The 26,839-nt window shown below is 41.5% G+C and overlaps 2 protein-coding genes across 5 annotated transcripts in view; one reads left to right on the forward strand and one right to left on the reverse strand.

The window, feature by feature from the left end:
* Nucleotides 1–25,633, forward strand: part of ETFDH (electron transfer flavoprotein dehydrogenase) — a 47,391-nt gene extending 21,758 nt beyond the window's left edge. The window contains exons 2-13 of one of the 3 annotated variants that reach the window (XM_003129003.4): nucleotides 3,442–3,582; nucleotides 4,001–4,230; nucleotides 5,589–5,670; nucleotides 6,334–6,452; nucleotides 9,267–9,344; nucleotides 14,721–14,867; nucleotides 16,300–16,440; nucleotides 17,881–18,024; nucleotides 21,130–21,298; nucleotides 23,106–23,288; nucleotides 23,556–23,777; nucleotides 25,254–25,632. In XM_003129003.4, the coding sequence (XP_003129051.1) occupies nucleotides 3,442–3,582; nucleotides 4,001–4,230; nucleotides 5,589–5,670; nucleotides 6,334–6,452; nucleotides 9,267–9,344; nucleotides 14,721–14,867; nucleotides 16,300–16,440; nucleotides 17,881–18,024; nucleotides 21,130–21,298; nucleotides 23,106–23,288; nucleotides 23,556–23,777; nucleotides 25,254–25,417 (1,820 nt within the window). In that variant the 3' untranslated portion in view covers nucleotides 25,418–25,632. Of the gene's footprint in view, nucleotides 1–3,441; nucleotides 3,583–4,000; nucleotides 4,231–5,588; nucleotides 5,671–6,333; nucleotides 6,453–9,266; nucleotides 9,345–14,720; nucleotides 14,868–16,299; nucleotides 16,441–17,880; nucleotides 18,025–21,129; nucleotides 21,299–23,105; nucleotides 23,289–23,555; nucleotides 23,778–25,253 lie in introns of all 3 variants that reach the window. The other 2 variants (XM_005666668.3, XM_005666669.3) reach the window with 2 other exon arrangements.
* Nucleotides 26,013–26,839, reverse strand: part of PPID (peptidylprolyl isomerase D) — a 46,537-nt gene continuing 45,710 nt past the window's right edge. For both annotated transcript variants that reach the window (XM_021100359.1, NM_001244386.1), the window contains 1 exon segment: nucleotides 26,013–26,392. In XM_021100359.1, the coding sequence (XP_020956018.1) occupies nucleotides 26,304–26,392 (89 nt within the window). In that variant the 3' untranslated portion in view covers nucleotides 26,013–26,303.

The raw sequence follows: 26,839 nt of genomic DNA on the forward strand, positions 1-26,839 counted from the left end.
ATTTATGTTTGTACTATTTTTTTGGTCATTATCCTAAAAAGAAATCTCCTCCCCATTAACAACCACTCCCCAGCCCCTCCAGACCTAGGCAACAACTAATCTATTTTGTGTTCTATAAGTTAGTCTGTTCTGAATATTTCCTGTACATAGAATCATATAATATGTGGTATTTTGCAGCTGGCTTCTTTCACTTAACATCATGTTTTTAAGATCTATCTATGTTGTAGCATATATCATTACTTAATTTCTTTTTATTGCTGAATATTATTCCATTATATGGATATATTGCTTTTTATTTATCTACTCCCTAATGGACATTTGGGTGGTTTCTACTTTGGGGCTGCTATGAATAATGCACCTATGAACATCCATGTACAAGTTTGTTTTCTTTTATCTGAAGTATAAACATACACTATAAACTGTATATTTAACGTTTTCAGGGACTGCCAGATTGTTTTCCAAAATGGATACACTGTTTTACATTCTCACCAGCAGTGTGTGGGTTCCAGTTTCTCCACATCCTCACCAATACTTGTTTTTTGTTTTTTTTGTTTTTTTAATTTCTGAAACATCTTGTCTTTTCACCAGTTCTGGTTATGATCTCTTATTGATTATAACCATCCCAGTGGATATAAAGTAGGATCTTATTGTGGTTTTGATTTGTATTTCTCTTATGGTTAATGATATTGAGCATCTTTCCGTGTGCTCATTGGCCCTTTGTTTATCTGCTTTGTGGAAACATCTGTTCAGATTTTCTGTGTGTTTTTTAATCAGGTTATTTGCCTTTTTATTATTAGGAGTTCTTTATACATGTTAGATAAAAGTCCCTTATCAGATGTATGATTTATAGATACAGTCTCCCCTTCCGTGAGTTCTTTTTTTCCCTTTGATGGTATCTTTTGAAGACAAAATGTTTTAATTTTGATGAAGTACAGTTTACATTTTCTCTGTAGCTAAGAAACCATTGCCTAATCCAAGGTCACAAACACATACACTTTTTTTTTTTTTTTTTTTTTTTTTTTTAAGATAGCACAGAGTTCCCATACAACTCTCATTCGGAGTTCCTTTTTCTGTTCCAGGACCTAGTCCAGGGCTTTCAGTTGTCATGTCTCTCATGTCAAGTCTGCTTCACTGCCGCACTTCTGCTGTCTTTTCTTGTCTCTTTTGACCTTGACCCCATCAGTGAGGACTGGTCAGGCACTTTTTTTTTTGGTCCTTTTTAGGGCCTAGCATACGGCATAAGGAAATTCCCAGGTTAGGGGTCAAAACACCACAGCCATGGCAATGCAGAATCTGAGTCATGTGTGCAACCTACACCACACACAGCTTGTGGCAATGCCAGATCCTTAACCCAGTGAGCAAGGCCAGGGATCAAACCTGGATACTAGTTGGGCTTGTTACCGCTGAGTCATGATGGGAATTCCTGGTCAGGCACTTTGTAGGACATCCCTTGATCTGAGTTTGTCTGGTGATTGCTCATGCTTGAACTCCAGTTGTGGGTTTGGGAGAGATACACCACAGAGCTACAGAGCCCTTCCCATCACATCAAGTCAGACGTCTGTGATATCGGTGTGTCTTGGTAATATTAAACTTAATCACCTGGTTTAAGTGTCTGTTCTGTTTCTGCGGTCTATCACTATAATCCTTTATGCTGTGACTTTTTCTTTTAAAATAATTGATCAAATGGAATTCACTTTGATGTAAGGAGAGAGGTATTCTTTTTTCCAAATGACTTTCTACCTATCTCTGACCATTTAATGAGGAACTCTATCTTCTTTCTGGTTTGAAGTGGCATCTTTGTCATATACCAAATCCCTGTGTGTCTACTTCTGTCTACTTCTGAACTCTATTCTGTTCCTTTGATTGTTTTATCCCCTCTCCCATAACAGACTCTTGTAGCTCCAAATATCATTTCTTATATGGAGCTGCTCCCAAGGGAGGATTCCCTGTCCTTCTTTTATTATGGGAAGGGTGACAGTGGTGAAGAGCAGCAGAGAAGTGAGTGAGAACCTGAAGATAGAGGAGAGAGTGATGGAAGGTATCATGACATAGGTGGTTGGCTGGTGGGAAGGAGGCCTGGTGGTCCAGGTGGGAGGAGAACACTGAGGGAGGAGGAGAGACATCCCCTCTGTTATAACCTAAGGGGTTGAACAAGGATGGACACAGTGCAGATGGCCTCAGCAGTTGTTACCAGGAATTAGGAAAGTTCCCACCTGACTGCTTCTATCTTTCTGAGCTGTGACACGTGGCATGTGATGTGCTGGATTTCTGATGAGGAAGGGAGGAGATAGAGGGGGATGTTTAAGGACAGCAGTGATTGGGGCTCCCTGATGGCTCAGTGGCTTAAGGATCCAGCATGTCACTGCTGTTGCATGGGTTTGATCCCTGGCCTAGGAACTTCCACATACTGCTTGTTTGGCCAAAAAAAAAAAAAAAAGACAGCAGAGGTTTCATGAACACTACCACAGATAAATCTTTGTATACTTCTCTTTATTTCCATAAAATTCTACTTACTAACTAAAAGAATATTTACAGAAAATATTGCCATATGGGAGGGTCAGCAATATAAAAGGAAGCTGACCATGAAACACAGTTTGCCCACATTGTCCCAGCGTAATCAATGCTACCCCTTATCAACTCTCAAAGGTATCCAGTTTAAATGATAAATGATGATCCTATTTATAGGTTAAGCTTGACCTGTGACAAGTTGAATAAATTAGTTTATTAGATACTTTTAAAATGTTATCATTGGAAAACTTGCTTTATGAAAAAAAGCTAACTGAACTGTTCACTAGGAAATAGTACAGTCTGTTTCAGTTTGTATCCCAACTAATAGCTCCATAGTATAGACCTAAGGATCCGCTGACTGTTGGTGTGGCCAGAAGATAAACTCATGACCAAACAGAAGGCAGCTCTGGACTCACAGAATCAGGCCAGACAGGCCCCTAGTGGTCACCTGGTCCCCTTTTTGTTTCTTTGGATGAGAAAGCTGAAATCTACAGCAGTTAAGTGATTGGTTTAAGGTTTTAGTGCTGATTAATTTAGTCTTTAACACTAAGCAGAAAACAGATCTGATACCCAATCCCAGATTTTTTTTTTTTTTTTTTTTTGCTTTAAAAAAGTTTTTTTGGAGTTCCCATTGTGGCAGAATGAATCTGACTAGGAACCATGAGGTTGCAGGTCAATCCCTGGACTCACTGAGAGGGTTAAGGATCCAGCCTTGCCATGAGCTGTGGTGTAGGTCGTAGACACGGCTCGGATCCTGTGTTGCTGTAGCTGTGGTATAGGCTGGCAGCTGTAGCTCCAATTCGACCCTAGCCTGGGAACCTCCATATGCTGCGGGTACAGCCCTAAAAAGCAAAAATAATAATAATAATATAAAAAGTTTTCTTCAATCCACTGAAGAAAACTAACCAAATAATGATCATCATTTTTGTACAGCATATCAGTGCTTTCATGCCTTAAAAATTAAGAAAAATTATCTACCTCTGTGTGCTACAAGATGGTCCTCAACTTGCAAAGTGCCTCGAATTACTACCCACTACACTATTTATCCCCGGGATCAGGACAAGCGATGGGAAGGTGAGTACTCATTTGCATAAAATTGTTAAGACTTCTCTAGATACTTTGTATCATTTCGTGGGGGTAAATATTTTATTTTTCATGAGAGTGTAAAATCATCTAATAATACAACTTTACCAAATCTGTTACATATTAATATTTAGATAAGGAAATATTTGCAAACTTAGAATAATAAGTCTCAATAATGAAAGTTGGTTTGTGGAAGTTAAAATAAAATATGTTCTCGAAGAGAGCCTAAGAAAACATTCAACTAAGACAATAATATGCTTAGTATAATTCTCATGCAGAGCAGAGGGGCGATTTCCATAAATAATTGCTCTAAAGGATGGCGGATACTTGGAATCCAGCCTGTGATGTGATCAGGTCATAGTCATTCCAGAATCTTAATGCACTTTTATTAAACACTCTTCGCTCCCAGGAGTGAACATGGAGAGGTTCGCAGAGGAGGCTGATGTAGTGATAGTGGGTGCCGGCCCCGCAGGGCTCTCCGCAGCCACCCGGCTGAAGCAGCTGGCGGCCCAGCATGAGAAGGACCTCCGTGTGTGTCTGGTGGAGAAGGCTGCTCAGATAGGGGCTCACACGCTCTCCGGAGCTTGCCTGGATCCACGCGCTTTCGAAGAGCTTTTCCCAGACTGGAAGGAGAAGGGAGTATGAAATGTTTTTGTATACCAGATCTAACCTTTATTGTCTCTGTTCCAATTAAAAGGTCATGGATGAAGTTCCCATTGTGGCTCAGTGGTAAAGAACCCAAGTAGTATCCATGAGGATGTGGGTTCCATCCCTCACTTTGCTCAGTGAGTTAAGCATCTGGCGTTGCATCAGCTGTGGTGTAGGTCACAGATGCGGCTTGGATCCTGAGTTGCTGTGGCTGTGGTGTAGGCTGGCAGCTGTGGCTCCAACTTGACCCCTAGCCTGGGAACCTCCACATGCTATGGCCCTAAAAAGCAAAAAAAAACCCAAAGGATTATGGAAAACTTTCACATAATTCTGTCTCTTAGAGGATAATTGTAGATATAAGTTTCTATTTAAAAAGGGCCCAATATTGAATCATATCAAATATAGTTGTAGTTTTAAGATACTCATTTTTATTTAATGCCTTTTACATGTTGTATTTGTGTACTGGGCTTAGAAGAATGCCATCTCTTTGAGATCTTTGACTGAAATAGAGCATTTTGATTTTGAGGCTGTTTTGTAATTTATTCATAGATATTTATATCATTGTTTTTAATAAAGTATTCTGTAACTTTCCTGAGACATTGCATTATCTAAAGCCAATGAAGATAATTTAATTTTCTAAAGAAATGCATTAATAATTAAGACCTCTCATAACCTAAGCAGAAAAGGCCCTGGCATGATACACAGAACCACAGCTAGTTTTACTGTGCTCATAATTTGCACGGCCTTGGTTAAAATCTCATATTCTGTATATCTCAGATGTTTCTTCTGTATTATGGTTATATTATATTACACCTCTTACCTTCAAGGTTAGAATATCCAGTATCTGTGAATATACTTTGTAAAGATGTAAAAAACAAAATTCAGCTGAGCAAATGTAAAGATCAAATTGGCTTTATTCAATGACTCATGAACCAGGCAGTATCCCATCTAGCAAAGAGAAAGGGGCTCCAGAGAGCTGCAGAAGAGGAAGGGTTTTTAAACAGGCAGAAAGGGACTGGGGCACGGAAGTCACAAGCAGAAGGGTTATTTCAGGTTCTGTCACCTTCAGGCAGGGACTCCAGGCGGGTGACCTCACCAGGACTGGTGGTGAGACTGACTGCTTAAGATCACATTTCTAGGAGAGGCTGGAGCTGAAGTGAGGTTAGGATTAAGGCTGGAAGATTCCCATGCATCTCAAAGAGATAGAGCATTTCCAAATGAAGTGGTGAAAAAAAAGTGAGGAGCATACTCGCCTTTCTGTTTTGACAGTCTTTTCTTGTTTGGATTTACCCTCTCTGTAGATATAGATCAACTATAAACGTCCTTTGCTTGTCCTCTTTTGTTTCCAGGCACCACTTAACACTCCTGTCACAGAAGATAGATTTGGGATTTTAACAGAGAAATACAGAATTCCTGTGCCAATTCTTCCAGGTAAGGAATGATAACTATTTGTAGCACTAAGCAATTGCACAGCTGGAAGGAACTACATTCTACCTGGTGAAACCCCTTCCTTTCAAAGATGAAAAAACTAAGACTTACCTGAAATTTACAGCTAGTTTGTGGAAAGGAAGCAGGAGGAGCACCCAGTTCTCCCAGCTTCTGGTCTAGAAGAATGCAGGTAGTCCTGTAAGCCAGCCAAGAATAGTTCTGTAACATTATTTTCAATGTAATAAATTGTACGCCAGACCAAAATTGTTAGAAAATAAATTGAGGAGTTCCCATTATGGCTCATTGGTAACGAACCTGACTAGGATCCCTGGCCTTGATCAGTGGGTTAAGGTTCTGGTGTTGTTCCGAGCTGTGGTGTAGGTCGCAGACGCAGCTCGGATCTTGCGTTGCTGTGACTGCAGTGTAGGCTGACCCTGTATCTCCAATTCGACCCCTAGCCTGGGAACTTCCATATGACGAGGATGTGGCCCTAAAAATCAAAGAAAAGGAAGAAAAGAAAAGAAAAGAAAAGAAGTTGGAGTTAAGATACTACATATATTTCTATAGAAACTAAACATTGATTAGAAGTTTTAAGTTTAGTGTTTATGGTTTTGAGATGTTTTACCACTAAAAGGTCAGACTTGCAAATTAAGCATGTGTCTGTAGGTCTTCCGATGAACAACCACGGCAACTATGTGGTCCGCCTGGGACACCTGGTGAGCTGGATGGGGGAGCAGGCAGAAGCCCTCGGTGTGGAAGTGTACCCCGGCTACGCTGCTGCAGAGGTTGGTGCAGCTGCCCTTTGTGTTTACAGGAAGCCATCTCTCTGTCTTTTCAGTGTGAACCGAGAATGGTACAGAGGTAAAAAAAAAAAAAAAAAAAAATAGGTGTTTTAGAAAAGCTGTAGGTAGGATTTTAGAGTTTGAAGAAATCCTAACAAGATCTAATACAGAGAGTCTTGAATTCCTTGTACTGTATCCACATCGAGTGACTGTGCAGCTTATGACATCGAGGATGACAAAAGTCTGACATTTGGAACATTTGGATTGTTGGTACTATTCCCTCCTTAAATAACAGTTTATTTACTGTTTTATAGCTGGTAGAGCAAATCTGTGCCCCCTTCCAAGGACAGCTCTCCAACAGTCATTACACCTTGTTCTCCTTCCCCGCCTTCACTCTGGTGTTGCTAAAACTGACAGCATTATTGGTCTGAACCCAGCCTAAACCCAGACTGGGACTTGAAATCACAAGCTGGGACTCAAACCCAGCCAAAACACAGATTGGGACTTGAACCCAGTCTAAAACCCAGATTGGAGCTTAAACCCACAGCTTTAAATTTGAATCACTCATCCGGTGTCTGGACTTACTGAAGTTCAGGTTCTTTATGCCTCCACAGTAGAAGGAATTCAGCAAGAGACAAAGTGATAGGCAAGAAAGAGACTTAAGATAGGACGCTTATGAGAGATGCAAGAGGGCAGACAGGGAGGCTCTGCCCCAAGGATCAGGTGGGCTACGGGGGTGGGGATGGGAAAAGACAGCTTTTTCCAGTAGTAGCTCCTCCTTGGTATCCAGTCATGGTGCTTATTCAAATTAGCAGAAGAGTGGGACACAAACTCCGGACCCTGGTCTGAACCTGAAAGCAGGCTTCATCCCATCCCCCACTCAGTGACCTGAGGCAATTCTCTCACCTCCACTAGTCAAGCAAGCCTGCCTGTTCTGATGCCCCTCTTGAACAGTTATTAACTTAACCATGATCTCCCAAAGTCCCCTACGTTTCCCTCTCTATCTATGGTCCCTTACTGGGACTTCTGCAACTACCTGTGCCTACTCCATCCCTGTCATTTCCTCTTTCCCAGGTTCAGTATTCTCCTTTCTTACAACCACCATGTTGTGTGCACGCGTGCGCGTGCAAACACACACACACACACATCTTGAGTTCCTTTGGTATATTCTCTCTCATTGCCCTCCTCCGAATGCATTCCCTTTTTTATCCCCTATCTAAGTGGCACCCAGAATGAGTAAACTACTTCATACCTGGTATACAGAAGGGCTGTTAACCTGCTTCATTCTAGCAACTGTTCTTTCACTAACTATTTTGGCAGCCACATCATTCTGTAGATTCTCACTAAGTATTGTTGGGGATATTGTTAAAAATAAAATCTCCTGCCCACCCGGAAAAATCACCTCTACAGATTATAAAGAGTGAAACAGTTTTATTATTAAATGAGCATTAAACCAAGACTGCAATGTATATTACAGGCCGTCTGCTAAGGAGGTTGCCAAGACAGAAAGAAATCTAGCCCTTTTACGTAGCCAGGCAGATACAGTCTATTACATACACATTAATTGTCTTTATCCAAAGGAAAACTAAAGTTTCCTGTGTCTGTTTTGTAAGTGGGAAGTGACACCTCGGAGCCAGGTGTGCAGTCCTGACTCCTGCAGAGACAGGGAGACGGGACAGTGTCCTCGACATGTTTCACACGTGTCTCCCAGGCCCTAGGAAAGACATTGCTGAGATGCAGATCTGGCTGTAGTCTAGCTTTGCTTTGAGCATGAATCCCAAGTATCTAAGACCAAGAAAGGGTTTACAGTTTAGTTTTCTAAAGGAAATTATGAAAGAATCTGGATGGGAGAGAGAGTTCACTTGTTTGAGGCACCAGGGAAAATTCAGAAACTTTGTTTTTTACCCTTACAGGGCACAAATCACCTGAATCACATGGGTCCCTGTGCTATACCTGCTGCTACTAATTCTGTTTTCCCAGTTCATACGTATGCATTTGGGTTTGCACATCTCCCATTAACTGTTCTTGAATCAGTGTCAAAGTCACACGTGTAGGTGATTTGTAGCATCCATGGGTTTTATTTTTTGAGTGTGTATGCTCAAGTACACACACACACACTTTAATAGCCCTGACACCTCCCTCCTCCTCAGTTTTTTTGCTCTGAGGCTATAGGTCTAGGTCACGGCCACATCCTACTGTGGATTTATTTTATGGAATCATCCCCATGTCTCCATTGTTGTTCCTTCTTGTTTGGCCTTTCCACCTGCTGCTTCCTACTGTGAGGGTTTCATGTACAATTCTTTCCTATCCAAAGAGTGTTTTCCTCTAGAGGAAACAGAAACCAAGTAAGAGAGAGAATTATTTCTTATCTTTAGCCCCTCACTGTTTTGTTTGGTTTTGAGTCTCAGCTCACCGAGGACAGAGGCTTTCCTGACACTATCCTTGTCCCCGCTATGTGGTGGTCCTCGTCTGCCATGGGCCCTGACTCCAGGTTCTCTGTGCATTTTGACCTCTAGACTTGGCAGAGGGTCTCCTGTGGAATCTTTCTGGCTTCTTCAGTGCCCTCTGTAGCAGCTGCTCCTATTCCTCTTCCAGGGTTGGGGCATTTCCTTCATTTCCAGCTTTTTGAGCTGTGTTCTGTTGTATCTTGAAGGAAGCACCTTAAAAGCATGTCTCCTTTTTTGCCCAAACATTCTTAAGTTTGTATCTCTATTATCTAGAGAACAAGTTTACCTTCTGAAAAACCGTAGGCAAATTGCCACTTCTTTTCAAGGCAATTATGAGTCCTGAAGTGATGATGAAATGTTTTCATTCTAGATCCTTTTTCATGAAGATGGTAGTGTGAAAGGCATCGCTACAAACGACGTAGGGATACAGAAGGATGGGGCACCAAAGGTAAACGCGCTAATAGGTGCTTAGCAAATCGACAATAAAAAAAAAACCTCACACTCGATAATTTAGTCTTGCTACAAATTGCACATTAATTACCTGCATGATAGAATATAATTATTAATATGAAATTTTACTGTTAAAAAATCTAGAAACATGTTTGAACTAAAACATAATTTAGGCAAGTAGATATAACGTGCTTAAGAATAATTTTCTTGGAGTTCTCCTCTGGTAGAGCTGGTTAAGGATCTGGCATTGTCACTGCAATGGCTCAGGTTGCTGTTGTGGCAAGGGTTCAGTCCCTGGCCTGGGAGCTTTCCCACACCATAGGCATGGCAGAAAAAAGAATGATTTTTCTAAAAAATAAAACATCACTGCTACAAATATAAAGCAAACATGTCAAGGATTTTATTTCACTCATTAACTAACAAGGGACTCAGTAAGACGTTACAGCCAGTTCAGAGAGAGTCAGAAAACACATGATGGTCACTGGTCAACTGCTCAACCACCTCCACAGTGCACTATTTTGCACCATTACCATCAGTAATGCCAGTCAAGTCTTTGACAGGATTTTGACATCTTTGGTAAGTATAAAACTGATCATCTTCCTTTCATTCAAAATAAGCCTAGATGACCTTCTCGTTTTCACAACTTGTATTTTCGAATTTGTCAACGAAGAGCTCTTAAGACATGGATCTCACACCCTGTGAGTTCCTTGGAAAGGACCAGGAAGAAAATAACTTGCTTTCTTGCAAGACCAAGAACAAAATACTTTGGTCAATTAACTTGTTTATTCATGTGTGTTTGTTTATTGCCTTCATTCCTCAACTAAATTAGAAGCTCCATGAAAGCAGCGACTGTTGAGGGTCACTCCCATGCTAGCATAGTGCCAGGTAATGTCAGGCCCCCAGCAAAAATTTGTCAGCTCCTAGTATGTCCTTCCCTCGGCCATTCTAGAACACAAGTGGACATCTAGTCTGGTCTCCTCCCTCCTTCTTGCTTAGAGACAAGCAGGTAGCAAAGCTCTCTCATCCCAGCTGTTTCGCTATTCTGTCCTGGTGTCTTGACTGGCCACACCAGGGTCCTGTAACAGGGCCCAGGAAGCTTCTTTTTAACAAGCCCCCAGGGATTCTGACACACAGCCAGGTTTTCAGACAACTGTTTTCAATCCTGTTTCTCATAATGTGCACCTGCAGCACAGAAAGCCAAACTCAGAGCAGGCATTTGCAGCATAGTCAGCATCTACCACAGGGCCCCCAGCAAGGGCCTGGGAGACAAGCCTCGGATTCACTCCAGCCTGGTCTTTGAGCTGAAGGTGTTTTAAAGCGCAAGAATAAAGAAGCTGGGATTAATCATCATCTCATGATACTTCTGTGACATTTCTTGCTCTAGTTTGGGAGTCAGAACATCTCTGGTTTATGATTCCCTAGCCCAGAAGTCTGTGAGCTCGTCCTGCCCTGGAGAAGCCACCTGAGCCTGTGTTTAATGATCACATCTGTCCTAGCAGCATCCCTACGTGAACCCTATCACCAATGACAGCAGTTGTAGTTATCTGACTCTGCTTGATTAGTATTGAGTTAGCACAGGATTGAGGTCACAGGGACAAAAAGGGAACACCATCCTGGATAGAGAAATTAACCATAAACTCAGGAAGGAAACCTGGTTTTAGGGGGACTCAGTAATATAAAAGATTATTATTCTTCCTATATTCTTTACAGTGTTGCGGAAAAGCTATTCTTTTCTGTATTAGAATCATTTAATTATAAATTGTATGTTTATTCTTTAAAGTTTCTATTTTTAACATTACAACAAAATCAAAACCCCCAAATCCTCCTATTCTCATATTTCTTTGTGTGTGTGTTGTCATGATATTTGTTCAAGTGTATATTTTTGTGTTTTGTACCTTATGGTTGTAAAAACATTTATATTTTATATATTGTATTTGTGAAAATATAGAAGCACAGATGGGTACAGTGGAGTGTTGGTCACGTGAACACCAGAATCTTAAGTTTTCAAAAAATTACTTTGGTAGGACAGGTTTGGAGTGGGAGGACCAAGGATGGATCCTGTGTGCTCTGCTCTCTGCTCCCCCCTAGCCTGGCACCAGGGCCCCTCCTGCCAGTTCACTGCCCACTCTTGTGGGTCAGATGCCTCCACCTGCCCAGTCAGTGCTCAGTTTTCTGAAAGGCCATCTGGACTTGGCCATTCACACCACCTCCTCTTGTTTTCCTTGTGTGTCTCAGGCCCCTTCTGCCACCTTTGCAGGCCCTTCGTCTTCTCCCTGTCCTTGGAATATACAGGTGCAGGGCTTGAAGCACCTCCCCGCCATGTCCTAGAATCATGTGTCCTATTGCTTATTCATTAGCTCTAATCTTAGGTCTACTGGGCACCTTACTGTAAGAATTCTGATTTGGAGATTTTACGTTTCAGAGGTTGACTGCCCAGGGTCAGATGGCTGTCAGGCAGTGAGGCTGGGATTGGAACATGGGCAGCGTGGTCCCAGGGCCTGCCCCTTGAACACTGAGGGGCATGTTGTCTCTAAGAAGCAGCAGAAATGTACTAGGGAGCATTTGAGTTCATCAAGATTGAATTGTTTTATAAGTGGTGCTGGGAAAAGTGCATGTCTACCAGGAAGCAGATAGAGTTGGGCCTTCATTTTGCTTTTTAAGGCTGCACCTGTGGCATATGAAAGTTCCCAGGCTAGGGGTCGAATTGGAGATACAGTTGCTGGCCTACACCACAGCCACAGACACAGCAATGCTAGATCCTAGCCTCATCTGTAACCTACACTACAGCTCGAGGCAACACTGGATCCTTAACCCACTGAGCAAGGCCAGGGATCGAACCCACATCCTCGTGGGTGCTAGTTAGGTTCGTTACCACTGAGCCACAAAGGGAACTCGTGGACCTTCATTTTTTTTTTTAAAGATTCTATTGTTTTTTTTTTTTTTTATGGACATTTGAGATGCAATAGTTTATTTATTTTTTGTCTTTTTGCCATTTCTTGGGCCACTCCCGCAGCATATGGAGGTTCCCAGGCTTGGGGTCTAATCGGAGCTGTAGCTGCCAGCCTACGCCAGAGCCACAGCAACGTGGGATCCGAGCCGAGTCTGCAACCTACACCACAGCTCACAGCAACGCTGGATCCTTAACCCACTGAACAAGGCCAAGCATCGAACCCGCAACCTCATGGTTCCTAGTCGGATTCGTTAACCACTGTGCCACGACGGGAACTCCTCTATTGATTTCTTAAAACAGTTTTTAAAAAATCCCACTGTGGCTCAGTGGTAATGAACCCAACTAATATCCATGAGGACATGGGTTCGATCCCTGGCCTCGCTTAGTGGGTTAAGGATTCAGTGTTGCCATGAGCCATGGTGCAGGTTACAGACACAGCTCGGATCCTGCATTGCTGTGGCTGTGGCATAGGCCAGCAGCTACAGCTCTGATTCGACCCCTAGCTTGGGAACCTCTATATGTTGCAGGTGCAGCCCTAAAAAGAAAAATGAAAAAAGTGGCAATTCACAGAAGAGCAGACCCAGGCAACTGCTAACCGTAAGGAGGTATTTCGAGATTTCTCCAAAGTCCACGGCCTCAGCGTCATCTCAGAGAGGCCTTTCCTCTTCACCCAGCCCAGATATCTCCCTTTGCTTCCCCCGTCCCAGTACCCTGTGCTCTGCCCGCAGGACTAGGTCACATTGTACTTATTGAACAGCCTCTGTGGCTTGCCTAAGGAGAAGGGATGTACCTCTTTTGCTCACCTCTGTATCCCCAGCGCCTAGCAGAGAACCTTTCACACTGGAGGCATGAGTTACTGTATCTTGAATCAAAAAGAAAAAGATGATGAAAACCGTAGTCAGGAAAATGCAATTTAAAATAGCAGTGAGTTAACCCTATACTTAGCAAAACCATAAAAGGAACAGGTGTGTCTGTCACTGGCTGGGTATAGGGAAAGGGCCTTCGTATATGCTGCAGGTGGAAGTATTAATTGCTTCAGGCTTTGGGGACAGCAGTCTAAAAATATCTAATAAAGTAAAAATAGGTGTGTGGAGTTCCCATTGTGGTTCAGTGGTAATGAACCCGATGAGTACCTATGGGGATGCCGGTCCCATCCCTGGCCCCGTTCAGTGGGTTGGGAATCTGGTGTTTCCATGAGCTGTGGTGCAGGTCACAGACTCGTCTCAGATCCCAAGTTGCTATGGCTGTGATGTAGGCTGGCAGCTGCAGCTCCAATTCTACCCTAGCCTGGGAACTTCCATATGCCACCAGTGCAGCGCTAGAAAGCAAAAAAAAAAAAAAAAACAAATGGAGAAATATCGGGAAATATGTATTTCATGAGAGATTTTCCTTCTTATTCTGTATTCCTTTTTTCAGTGGCAACCCAGTGTCAGAGATAAGTGCTAAAAAGAGCAATTAATACTTTGATTGTAGTTTTGTTTTTCCCTAGGAAAAAAACATCTAAGTTTTACAATATATATCCAGCAATAGAGAACAAAATTAAAATGAAAAAAGCAAGCAGCCGAAGAGTATATTATGATCCTGTTTGTGTTAGAAGGATGCAAATAGACTCTTTGTAGTTTTTTTTCATGGAAATTTTCTGACTTGACTCAAGAAAGCTATCAATAGTGTTTTTTGCTTTAAACCGTGGGACTAAAAAGTCGAACAGTGGGGAAATTGCCTTTCACTTTAAAAAATGTTTTTGCTTATCTAAGTTTCAGGTATCTGGCATTATCATTCAACATCTGTGTGCACTGGACAGTGATGACCACCACAAGTCTGGTCACCCTCTGTCACAACACACTTGACCCTCACCCATGCCATCCTTCCCCCTTCACTTCTCACTGGATATTCATTTGTGAATAACTGGGGGGGTGGGGATGAGCATACTTTAGTTGTTGTTTTTTTTTTAATTCTTACAAACTTAACCATGCAGTCAAGTACTTGTGAAGTAAAAAAATAAGTAAATAAATAAAGGGAGTTCCTGTTGTGGCTCAGTGGTTAATGAATCCGACTAGGAACTATAATGTTGCGGGTTCGAGCCCTGGCCTCACTCAGTGGGTTAACAATCCGACGTTGCCGTGAGCTGTGGTGTAGGTCACAGATGTGGCTCAGATCCCGTGTTCCTGTGGCTGTGGCTGCAGCTCCGATTAGACCCCTAGCCTGGGAATCTCCATATGCCATGGGTAGGGCCCTAGAAGAGACAAAAGGGAAGAAAAAAAAGAAAAAATTAAATTCTACTTACAATAGTACTTAGTTTTATTCCTGATATTATGTATTTGCACCATTTCTTTTTTACCTGGATGATAGTTCAGTTCAAAGCTACCCAGACTGAATGTTCTGTAGATCATCACAGTTGCAGTTTAACATGTTTTTATTTCTTAGACAACATTTGAGAGAGGGCTGGAACTACATGCCAAAGTCACAATTTTTGCAGAAGGCTGCCACGGACACCTGGCCAAGCAGCTGTACAAGAAGTTTGACCTGAGGGCCAACTGTGAGCCCCAGACCTACGGGATCGGGCTAAAGGAGGTACCTAGCTTTGGTGTTGGAATCTGAATTTTGAAAGATGAAGCTTACATTCATTTGTATTGTCATGTAGTTTATAATACTGATTTAACTTTTCAGTTGTTATGTAGATGTATATGTATGTATTTTTTGTCTTTTTAGGGCTGCACCCGCGACATATACAAGTTCCCAGGCTAGGGGTTGAATGGGAGCTGTAGCTGCTGGCCTACACCACAGCTGAGATCCTTAACCCACTGAGCAAGGCCAGGGATTTGAACCTGCATCCTCATGGATACTAGTCAAGTTCGTTACTGCTGAGCCATGACAGGAACTCACTCCAGTTGTTATATGTTTCAATGACTTGAAATGTTCATAATGACTGAAAATATTTGGGATGTTTTTCAAGGGGCTAGAAATATGACTAATCAGATTCCTCTATTTAAATTTTATCTGCATGTTCTAATTATTTTTCAAATGTTGATTGAAATGTCTTAAATTTGAAAATACTTGTAACAGTGATTTTTTTTTCAGTGTAATGCCATCTGCCTGATAGGACTTGACCCGTTAATCCATATGCTGATTATTAGATAACCACATCCTACAAGAATTAGTTACTCAAAATTATAATGCAAAGATAATTTAGTTTATGAAATATACACTCAACCATAGTATATTGATCTGAAGCCTAAAATTTAATTAGGCTAAGTGTTGTGTATTTTCTCAGTTTATACAATTTCTAGTCTGTTTTCCCAAACCTCAGGTTTATTGGTGTAAAAGTTTCATTATAGCGCTTTTGTTTAAATTTTCTTTAGGGTAAAGCTCAGAAAAGTTTAAATTCTATATAATTAGATTAATTATGTTGTGAAAAAGGGCCTAATTGTTTTGGTAGATTGTGCATAATACTATGTGATGGTGCATAATATCAGATTTTTAGATAATATTTCATATGGAAATTGTTGTTTAAAATTTAAAACTTACCTGAGAATAGAATAGTCAGTTTCCTTCAGTCGGAGAGAGGATAGTGCAGGAGAGGGTAAGCTTTTTTACTGAAGAATAACACCTGTCCTGTAAAGTCGCAGCCCTGAAGTGCAGGGCCCAGATCATTTTTATAAGGTGAGCACACCTGTGAGAGCACCACCTGGATCAAGGTATGTAGCTCCTTAACCAGGACCCAGGAGATTCTGTCATCTCTTCAGTGGCGTTTCCTATAACTACGTGAATGAGTAAATGCCTTACCAATTGGAGAATCTAATTAACATCTTAAACAGTTCATAACTTTCCTCCAATTCATCCTGATACATTTGATGTCCTTTTCTGGGATATATGAAGTACCTTTTTTGTGTTTCTCTTACTACAGCTTTTCCATTGTAGCTTTCATAAATAAGACAAAACTTAGCAAATTTTATACATTGAAGTGACAAAACATTTAAATAATACTCTAGGACCTTTTTTTTAGCTATGGGTTATTGATGAGAAGAAGTGGAAGCCTGGGAGAGTGGATCACACTGTGGGCTGGCCCCTGGACAGACACACTTATGGTGGCTCTTTCCTCTACCATCTCAATGAAGGGGAACCTCTCTTAGCTCTTGGCTTTGTGGTAAGTTATACGCCCAGTATGGAAAGTCCCACTGTGGGAGTGATTGGTGTTACAAAACTAGTTGTTACAAAACCAGGCTTTTGAATCTGGAGAGTGTCTGATGCCTCTCATTTAAAGCTGAGTCTGTCCACATGTCAAGTGCTTCTGGCTGTTATAGACATTAGTCTGCTTTAGCACAGGCAGCTTTGCTAGCAGTATCTGCTGTATGACAGGCACTGTGCTAGATCCTTCCCTGAGAACTCTGTTCCATAAAAATCCTCTGAAGTCAGTTTGTCCTTATTTTACTGATGGGAAAACTGAAGTCCAAACAAGTTACATGGTTACCCAAACACACCCATGAAAGTGACAGAGGCAGGAGACATGCCCAATCCTGCCTTGACTCTTTTAAAAGCCTGTCCTGTGGCCTGCCACACTGCCAATGCAGCCAGTACTGGCTCTGAACCTATAACTTTTTTTTTTTTTTTTTTGGCTTTTTAGGGCCGCACCTGTGGCATATGGAAGTTCCCAGGCTAGGGGTTGATTCGGCACTCTAGCCGCTGGCCTACGCCACAGCCATAGCAACAAGGGATCTGAGTGACCTACACCACAGCTCACAGCAATGCTGGATCCTTAACCCCCTTAGCAAGGCCAGGGATCAAACTCACATCCTCATGGATACTAGTCAGGTTTGTTAACCACTGAGCCACAATGAGAACTCCTGAACCTGTAACTTTTTAAACCAAGAGCCTTTTCTCCCTTTTGGTCACTTACATCTCTGCAGTAAATTACATCTTGAAAACTACAAGGAATGAAACAATAATATGAGTTTGTGCGCCTTACGGCTGGTGGCAGCTTTACAGTTTAATGTCATCATGAGACTTGTATATGACACATTGTTAAATTTATGCATTATTAGTGTGTTCAGTGCATGCCTTTAATTTTTACAGTGACAATCTTTTCAAGGCAAAAAAAAGTTTGATTATTAATTTCAGCATTTTGATGATGCCATGTAAAATATAACCTCCAATATTCTTTGCCCCCTTTTTTTAAATATGATTACCTTCTGTTTCTTCCTTTTGCATCAGTAGTACTACATAGAACTTAAGAGTTTATTTGCATTTGGTATCGATAAATGAATAACAAATTATTACAGCTCCTTCTGTAGAAACATAATGCAAGACACTTACCTACAAATATTTTTCTGATTCGGACCTTGATTTACAAAGCACAATGATTTATTAATATGCTCTAAATTTTTTAAGTTTTGCCAGTTTACAAACATGTGGTATTTTTATTCCAAACAGATTTATTCAGTTATTTATTTAAATTTGGGTGACTGCATACACTTCTCCAAGTACTTTCAGTACAAGAAATTTAGTGTACATGTTTTCTGATAAATATTACTCACGTTAGCTTGATATAATTTGAAATAAGTGTCTAATTTAAATTGAAAATTTTCAGGTTGGTCTAGACTATCAAAATCCATACCTAAGTCCATTTAGAGAGTTCCAGAGGTGGAAACACCACCCCAGCATCAAGCCAACATTGGAAGGTGGTAAAAGGATTGCATATGGAGCAAGAGCCCTCAACGAAGGTGGCTTTCAGGTGACAGTTCCCACTTTATTATTCCTTATTTCTGTGCTATCAGTTCATCGTTGAAACCTAATCTTCTATTCTTTATCTAAAGCTGTTACATTATCTCAAAGAAAAAATTTAAATATCTAATAAGCAGAGCACCCTGGTATTTATAAAACTGTACCATAACCAGAGTTCAACAAATTACATCATGAATTTTGTTTTAAGGATGTATTGATTTCTAGAGACAAATTCATGGGCTTTTTTTTTGTTGATTGGGGAGGCTGGTTTTTAACCAGAAAATTTAAACTATGTGATCCAAAGTATTTTCCTTTATTCCTTAGCTGCCAGGAAATTCAAGGACAAATGTAGTTTTCAGCAAAGATAATTTTGACTACCCATTAACATCCATGCCCTTCAGGTGGCTTTTGTTAAGTTTTTACCCTTAATTGTCCTACGTTGGTGTATTTTCAAAATAAATCCTATCCAATGCAGTTAATTTATTGTTACCTACTAATTAAACAATGAAATAAGACTGAGATGGCTATGATAAAAGCTAGTAGTACTGTTGTGGAAATAGTATTAAACAGGTAAAATGATCTAAAAATCAGCTCTAAAACTTACACCAAATCATTTGGTTGAGTTGTTTAACTTCTCTGATCATATAAAATAAAGATGATCCCATCTCTCTCTAATATTCTAAGAATGCAGAACTATTTTAGAAATTGGGTATCTTTTTAAACTGTTGTGTAAGCAACAGATCATAGGAAATTGGGGAGAAAGGTTGACAACCTTTAAAGTGAAGTTCTAAATACATTGTTACTCCAACAATAATTCGTAAAATCATGGCTAAATTGTAAATGTAATCACTGGAACCTTAAAATAACACTGTCTCTAAGTTGCTATGGGGTTACCTCCCTTGGGGTTGTTTTTGTTTCTAGAATATTCATTTGCAGTAATATTTATTAAATTGCATATGTTCAAGCTCATTAAGCTCTTTTGGGTAATGCGCATAATACCTACTGCCAGCAGAATTCTACTTTCCAATTTATAGTGTACAGGCTTCTGTATATTCTGTAGCACATAGATTTATATTTACAGCACCTGCCTTGTGTGCCTCAGTGTCTCAGATGATCTTTAGATCAGCAGGAAGAGGTGACCCTCCACACACACACACACTTTTTACTTCAATTTTCTGATTTAATTAGTCAAAGACTCAGAAACGTACTTCCATTAAGTTTTTGAAGACCCTTAAGAGGCAAAAATTCAGAACATTCAATTTTATTTTGAGCTAACAAATTTTGCATGACTTTTTATTTCCCTTTCTTCAGTCTGTACCAAACTCACCTTTCCTGGTGGGTTTCTAATCATTTAGCCCAGTTTAACGGATGTCACAGGATGCAGCATTTCTCAGTGCACTGTTTCCTTGCTCCCTAGTTCCTTACCAAGATGCCTGGCTTCCAGTAACACTGCCCATGCAGGTGGGATTCCCCCAGAACTGGAAAACACACATTTTCCCTGTGAGCCATCACATTCTTATTCTTAGAACTTAGGCACCCATTTGAAAGAATCTGTGCTAGCAATTCTTGTCCTTTTATTAAACTTCAGTCTTCTGGTTCCTTTTTGTGGAGGGCGGTGGGAGCACATCCATGGCATGAGGAAGTTCGCAGGCCAGGGATAGAACCTGCACTACAGCCGTGACAACGCCAGATCCTTAACTCCTAGGCCACCGGGAAACTCCTCGTCTTCTGGTTCTTGAACCAGATTTGGGATTAGCAAGGCAATCATTTATTTGAGAAGAGCATTGTTGTTTTCCAGGTGCCTAACCGTTCCCTTTGTTTTCAGCTCGTAGCATTCCAGAAAGCCCTTGTTCCCTGTTGTCAACTCCGTGATCCTGATTCCTTGCTCCTTTAGCCTGGTGGTTCTGATAGTGAGTTTGGTCTAAGAACCACAGGACACTCATTCCCCATGTGTCCTGAGAAAGGGCCTGGGCCCCGACCCTTCTTTTGCCGGCACTCCTGCTGCCACACCGCCTTAGCGTCTCCCACCTCCCCCTCACTTAGAACACTTAAGGGATGGTGAGCTGTGTGTGGCCATGGCCCCCTCGCCATGGCAGCCATGGCCCCCTCGCCATGGCAGCCATGGCCCCCTCGCCATGGCAGCCATGGCCCCCTCGCCATGGCAGCCATGGCCCCCTCGCCATGGCAGCCATGGCCCCCTCGCCATGGCAGCCATGGCCCCCTCGCCATGGCAGCCATGGCCCCCTCGCCATGGCAGCCATGGCCCCCTCGCCATGGCAGCCATGGCCCCCTCGCCATGGCAGCCATGGCCCCCTCGCCATGGCAGCCGTCTCCTGTCGACCCCCTCTCCTCTGAGTCCCTCAGCACCATCAGCCCTTTCCTCAGCAAAGACCCATGGCTTACTCTAGGAAGCCTCCAGAGGAGAAAAAGTACAGAAGGAAAGAGCAGCTCCCCTGGCTCTCTCTCTCCCTTTTCAGGTTAGGGATGACAGTACATTTGGCTGTGCAAACAGTTTATAATTTAGCTGCTACGTTACCTTGTCTTTCATCAGAAATGTATACTGAGGCCCAAACAACCGTCTTGATACTTATTTTGGAAATTCAACGTATTCTTGGGTTAATTAAAATGTTATTTAAGGCAGTAGTTAATTGTGGGTGATGCCATGGTTAGGACCTAGGTTTCCATCCCTAGATATCACAGTAAAACAAAGGGTAACATCCTTTGTAAACCATGTGTCACCCAGAATGCATATAAAAGATCATAATTTAGATAATAGCCATTCAGGTTTAAGGCTGTTTTTAATTATGACATGGATATGCATAAATAAAACTTTTATTTAAATGTTAATGCTCCAGTCTTAAATCTGTGCTATGTAGGTAAGTCATGGGGAGGGAGGCGGAAATAGTCTTAATAGAAAAAGAGTAGTAGTTCTGATCTGCATTTTTAGTGGAGAGGGGAAAACTGCCCTTGCTCTGATTTTTCCCTTCACTGTATTCCCTTTTATGTATTTTTTTTCTATTTTTCCCTACAGCTTTAAAAGAGGTTATAATTTGGAGTATTCGGTTTTATTCAATTTGAACTAACAGATGCACTTTGATTGTTTTCATCTCCTCAGTCTATACCAAAACTCACTTTTCCTGGGGGCTTACTGATTGGGTGCAGCCCTGGTTTCATGAATGTTCCCAAGATCAAAGGGACCCACACAGCAATGAAAAGTGGAATTTTGGCAGCAGAATCTATTTTCAATCAACTAACTAGTGAAAATCTCCAATCGAAGACAATAGGTAAGAATTTTCTACTTAGACTCTAGAAAATTGTTGGGTTCTTCACTGGGACATTTAAAAAGAAGCCATTTAAACATACATTCAGTGTGTGGTTAGAGGATGGAAATAAATACAGTTAAATATCATGGTGGTCTCTATGTTTACTTCATTGAGCATTAAAAAACACACAGTCTTTACACAAAGCATTGAGATGTGTGTTGGACAAAGAAAGCTACGTGACCACTCAGTGTCAGACTTTTGGCCATTCTCTGTTTCATGCCCCACCTCCCTAGAATTGAGTTCAACCTGATGAACTGTGCGTCCTCACGGGCCCTTTCCTCCCACACAGCCATTTGGGCCAAAGGCTCCACAGTGCCTTCCTACAGCCCTTGCCTTAGCAGGCCTGCAAGCTCAGGGCTCCTCAGGACCCTGGTACTGCCGGGGAGGCATGGCCAGCACTGCAGCCCAGTAAATACGCGCACACACACCACACACCCACACAAAACACAGACACATACACACACCACACACACACAAACACACGTACAACACACGACACACGCACGCACACACTCCCAGCCCTCTCCCTTGCACTGTTCTTGTCAATGGTATTTCCCACCTCTCAGCTGACTATGTAATGTACTTATTTATCAGTTTTGTCTCCTGCCTCTTGGATGGAAAACTCCAAGAGCAGGGACCTCATTCACTGTGAATGATAAACATCGGTAAGCAACTCCATACATGCTTGGTAAATAAGCCTTCTTCCCTAGAGTCAGGTAGCAAATGTCCTGACAGACAGGAACCCTCAGCCCATCACATTTTGAGGTGTCCTCGGAGAAGCAGAGGCCCTGGTGTGGGGAAGAGCTGAGGTGAGCACGGCCTGCGGTGGAGGTGCTGGGCGAGTGGTGGACCTTTGTCCGATTTCTTGCCAGCTGTGCTCGCTTTTCACACAGATGGGACTGGAAGCAGGCAGGTCAGCAAGTTCAGGTTGAGGGTCAGAGCCCCAGGGAGGGGGTGGTGCCAGGAACCACTTGGCTGTGCAGCTCACAAAAAGTCAGCGAGAACAAACACATCCTGTTAAAAGTAAAATGTGGGCACCAGGCTTTATATATATCCTTCCTAGGGCTGCCACCACAAAGCACCTCAAACTAAGTGGCTTACGATGAGTTTATTCTAAACTCTGCAGGCAGCAATTTGAAGTTGAGGTGTTGGCAGGAACATGCTCTGTCTCCAAAGTCCTCAGGGTGCAGCCTTCTTGCCTTCAGCTTCTGAGTGCCCCAGGCCTGCCTGGGCTTGTGGCAGAACCACACCAGCCTCTGCCTGCGTCCCACCTGCTGTCCTCTCTGTGCCTCATAAGGACACCGGTCATTGGATTAAGGGCCCAATCTACTCCAGGAAGACCTCATCTTAACTAATCACATCTGCAGTGACCTTGTCCGGACCCACTCAGAGATAACTAGGGCCTAGCTTTCAAAATACCTTTCTGGAGAGGAACACAGTTTCAACTCCTAACCGAAGTGTCTCACTGATAAGTTATTCAATTTCTCTCTTTTATAGGGAGCATAAACTCTTTTTATCTTAACTTCCTTTCCAGGTTCACTGAATCTTGACACTAGTTTTCCATGCTACCAGTATGGCCTTACTGCCTGTTAACAACATATATCAAAGGGGCACTGAAAGATTCTTCAAGTGTGGTCTTAAACGACCACCTGCCTTTTAAAAGTACCAAGAGTTATCAGTTATTTCAGTAGCAAAGTACCTTGACAGTGAGTGTTTCATGCTCCTTGAGGCAGTTTTGCACTTAATATTTCATGTTTTTTATATAAAGGACTCCATGTAACTGAGTATGAGGACAACTTGAAGAACTCATGGGTGTGGAAGGAGCTCTACTCCGTCAGAAACATCAGACCATCTTGCCACGGGATCCTGGGTGTATATGGAGGGATGATTTACACTGGAATCTTCTACTGGATATTCAGAGGGATGGAGCCATGGACTCTGAAACATAAAGGTAATTCAGCCTCTGGGAGACAACCAGGAATGGGATCCAGTGAGTAGTAAAGAAAAGGATCTTCTTCACTTCAGTGTTTTAAACTTACTTTATTAGAGAAATGATGAATTCAGTATCTTCAAAGGGAACAAGGTATCTTTGTTATATGAGGGCTAAAGTCTTATTTCCTTAGTATGATACTTACAAGTTTTTATTAAAATGTCTAAGGAAGTACTTTAAAATAAGTGTTACATTTTCATTAAAAAATCTTCCCCCAAACTCTGTAAGGTTCTGACTCTGATCAGCTCAAGCCAGCCAAGGACTGCACCCCTATTGAGTATCCAAAACCAGACGGACAGATCAGTTTTGACCTCCTGTCGTCTGTGGCTCTGAGCGGTACTAACCATGAACATGACCAGCCAGCACATTTAACCCTGAAGGATGACAGTGTACCTGTGAACAGAAACCTGTCCATATACGACGGGCCTGAGCAGCGATTCTGCCCTGCAGGTAAGTACATCATTTCCATCTGCTCCTTCACTTGCTTTAAACGTGTCATAAATATGCTTCCATCATTTTAAGAAATTTCTAATGAATGACTCCTACATCTAGGTCCCTTTTGAAAATTCGTTATTCCTGTGGTTCCTACTCTAACCAGCAATGTTGAAGTAGTAGAACTTTGTGTTAAGCCTAATTCAGATAGCATTTCCCACACAAGCCTTTCCCTGTCTACCCTCAGCCCAATGTTAGGGTTGGTTATGTAAAACACCAAACACCTCTATCCATGGTCATGTGACTTAAAAGAGTCATTTGTCACAGCTGCATACATACGTGTACACACACTCATGTATACATACATATACACAGTCTAAAACACAAATCATAGCCACATTTAGCTCAGGGAAATAGGCCCAAACTTTTAAATTCATCATGAATATTATGCATATTTTATCTAGAGTGCTGAGCTTGCAACTAAAACTCCACTAGAAACTGGGTTTCAAATGATAGTAGAGTGGTACTCAGACATGTGAAAATCAGCACCTCCAGACTGGGAATAAGCTTCATGACTGCAGGGACCTGGACTGTCTTTTCACTTTATTTCCTAATCATTTCTGTCATCACACTGGGTTGTAAACCAAGGGTAAGGGCTGGATCTGTTGTCTCTGCAGCCACAGCCCACACACACATATATACAGGCAGACCTTGTTTTATCCCATGTCTTAGAAATGGAAAGCCTGTGGCAATCCTGCGCAGAGCAAGCCTACCAGTGACTTTTCCAACACTTGCTCCCTTCCCATGTGGTGATTCTTGCAAAATATATTCTATCAGTGATCTTTGATGTTACTATGACTCAATAAATGCTCAGATGGTTAGCATTTTTAGCAATATTTAAGGCATGTATTTCATTTAGACATAATGCTATTGCATACTTGATAGGCTACAAAATAGTGTAAACCTATTATATGCAGTGGAAACCAAAAAAAAAATGATTGCTCTACTGTGATAGTTTGCGTTATTGCAGTGTCTGGGTCTCCCACAGAGGTCTGTATATAAAATTGAAACTCAAAAGACTGCTAAAGGTGGAGTCCCTTGTTAATACTAACTCAGCCAAATGCTACCATTCCTTCTGCTTTTTTTTTTTTTTTTTTCTTTTTTGGCCTTTTAAGGCCGAAACCATGACATATGGAGGTTCCTAGGTGAGGGGTCGAATCAGAGTTGCTCTGCGGGCCTGTACCACAGCCATGGCAACAAGGGATCCAAGCCACTTCTGCATCCTCATGGATGCTAGTCAGATTCACTTCCACTGTGCCCTGACGGGAACTCCACCTTCTGCTTTTATCCATGTTTGATTTACACAGCAGCAAATGCACATACTCTCCATGGGTAAACATTTGGTCAGCAGCCCTTGAGGGTTTCTGGGAGCTGCCACCACGGGACTAAAACTTTATTCACAGCTACTTCACAGTGGTTCTGTTGTTCCCACAGGAGTCTATGAATTTGTACCTTTGGAACAAGGTGATGGATTTCGGCTACAGATAAATGCTCAAAACTGTGTGCACTGTAAAACATGTGATATTAAGGACCCAAGTCAGAATATTAACTGGGTGGTGCCTGAAGGTGGTGGAGGCCCTGCGTACAATGGAATGTAAGCTGCAGTTGGCCTCACCTGTGCCTGTTTCTCTCAAGTGGACAGCAAGCCAACTTCAAATGTTTGGAAGTTCACAAGTGTCAAAATACTTTACAGCATATTACTGACCAGAATGTTCGTAAAATAATTATCAGCAAAATAATTTTATACTGTACCTAAAATTGTCCCATAAATAATTATGAATATTTCTCTTAAATAAAGCTTTATTAAGTGATGACCTACCTCCCTAATTCTTCCAAGATTTGGTACTAACCACAAAATATACTATTGGCCGTTAATGTCCATTGGACTTGTCAAATTCAATACTTCAAGTATAAAAATAAATACATATTCTAGACCAGATACTGGTGTCCAGCCCACCAACTTCCTTATGAATTATGAACAGTTCCACTGGAACACAGCAGTGCCTACTAGTTTACATACTGTCGACAGCTGCTAGTGAGCTGCAAGTGCAGAACTGAGGAGCTGTGACTAGACTAAAATGTCTATCTGGCCCTTGAGATAGTCTGCCAACTCCCTTACCTGTAATATAAAACATGAGGACAACCTAACCACAGAGAGATACATCAAAGAATTCAGAAAAACAATACACATACTTAAGCTTTCATCTGTTTATTCAAACAAGATTTGTGTCTTTAGGAGTTTAAAAACAGGCTGGACATCATTATCCGTTGTGAATAATGCAGACAGCCATTTAAAAAGAAATCAACTTCACTGTATTTTATAATACTAGTTTATTAACAGAGTCCCTATCAGTTTTCCTCCCACTAAACAATGGGGAACTGAACTATCAAAGGGAACACATTAGGGGTCATACATAGACAAACCGTTACATTTTCTTATTGTCTTTATACAATCAATGCACACAAGCAAAACTGAATTCCTTTTTAAGCAAACATTTTTGCATAAGCTGCCTTCTCTTTATCTTTCTGTGCCTTTATCTTTTGTTTGACTTTCAGCAATTCTGCCTGGATAGCTGCAAAATAAATATAATGAGTTATTTCTCAAAGCATCCAAAAACTTAGGTTGACCAACAAAATGATATGATAAAAAATACATTAAAAATGATAAAACTCTTCTCCTGAAGAGTAACTGAGCCCTATCTTTATATAGGGCTATCTTTGGGTTAGCCCTATTAACCCAAAGATTTTACTCGGAGAAAGCGACCACACAAACATAAAAACCTTGGAGCATAAACTGAGAAGCCTGTCCACTAATTGAATTACACACAGTAGGGTCTTCTCCCTCTCCATCATAGAATGCAGTGTAGTGCCTCCCCTATTTCATTTTTGCAGAAAGAGACCAAAGGTATTTTAATATCTAGACCTACACTCGCTACTTCTGGTTGGTTGATTTGAAAAACAAGCTTATTTTTGTCATAGCTTTCTAAAACTTTCCTAAAACATAACCAGTAGTTTAGAAT

This window comes from Sus scrofa, chromosome 8, assembly GCF_000003025.6.
Source record: "Sus scrofa isolate TJ Tabasco breed Duroc chromosome 8, Sscrofa11.1, whole genome shotgun sequence".
NCBI classification, from domain to species: Eukaryota; Metazoa; Chordata; class Mammalia; order Artiodactyla; family Suidae; genus Sus; species Sus scrofa.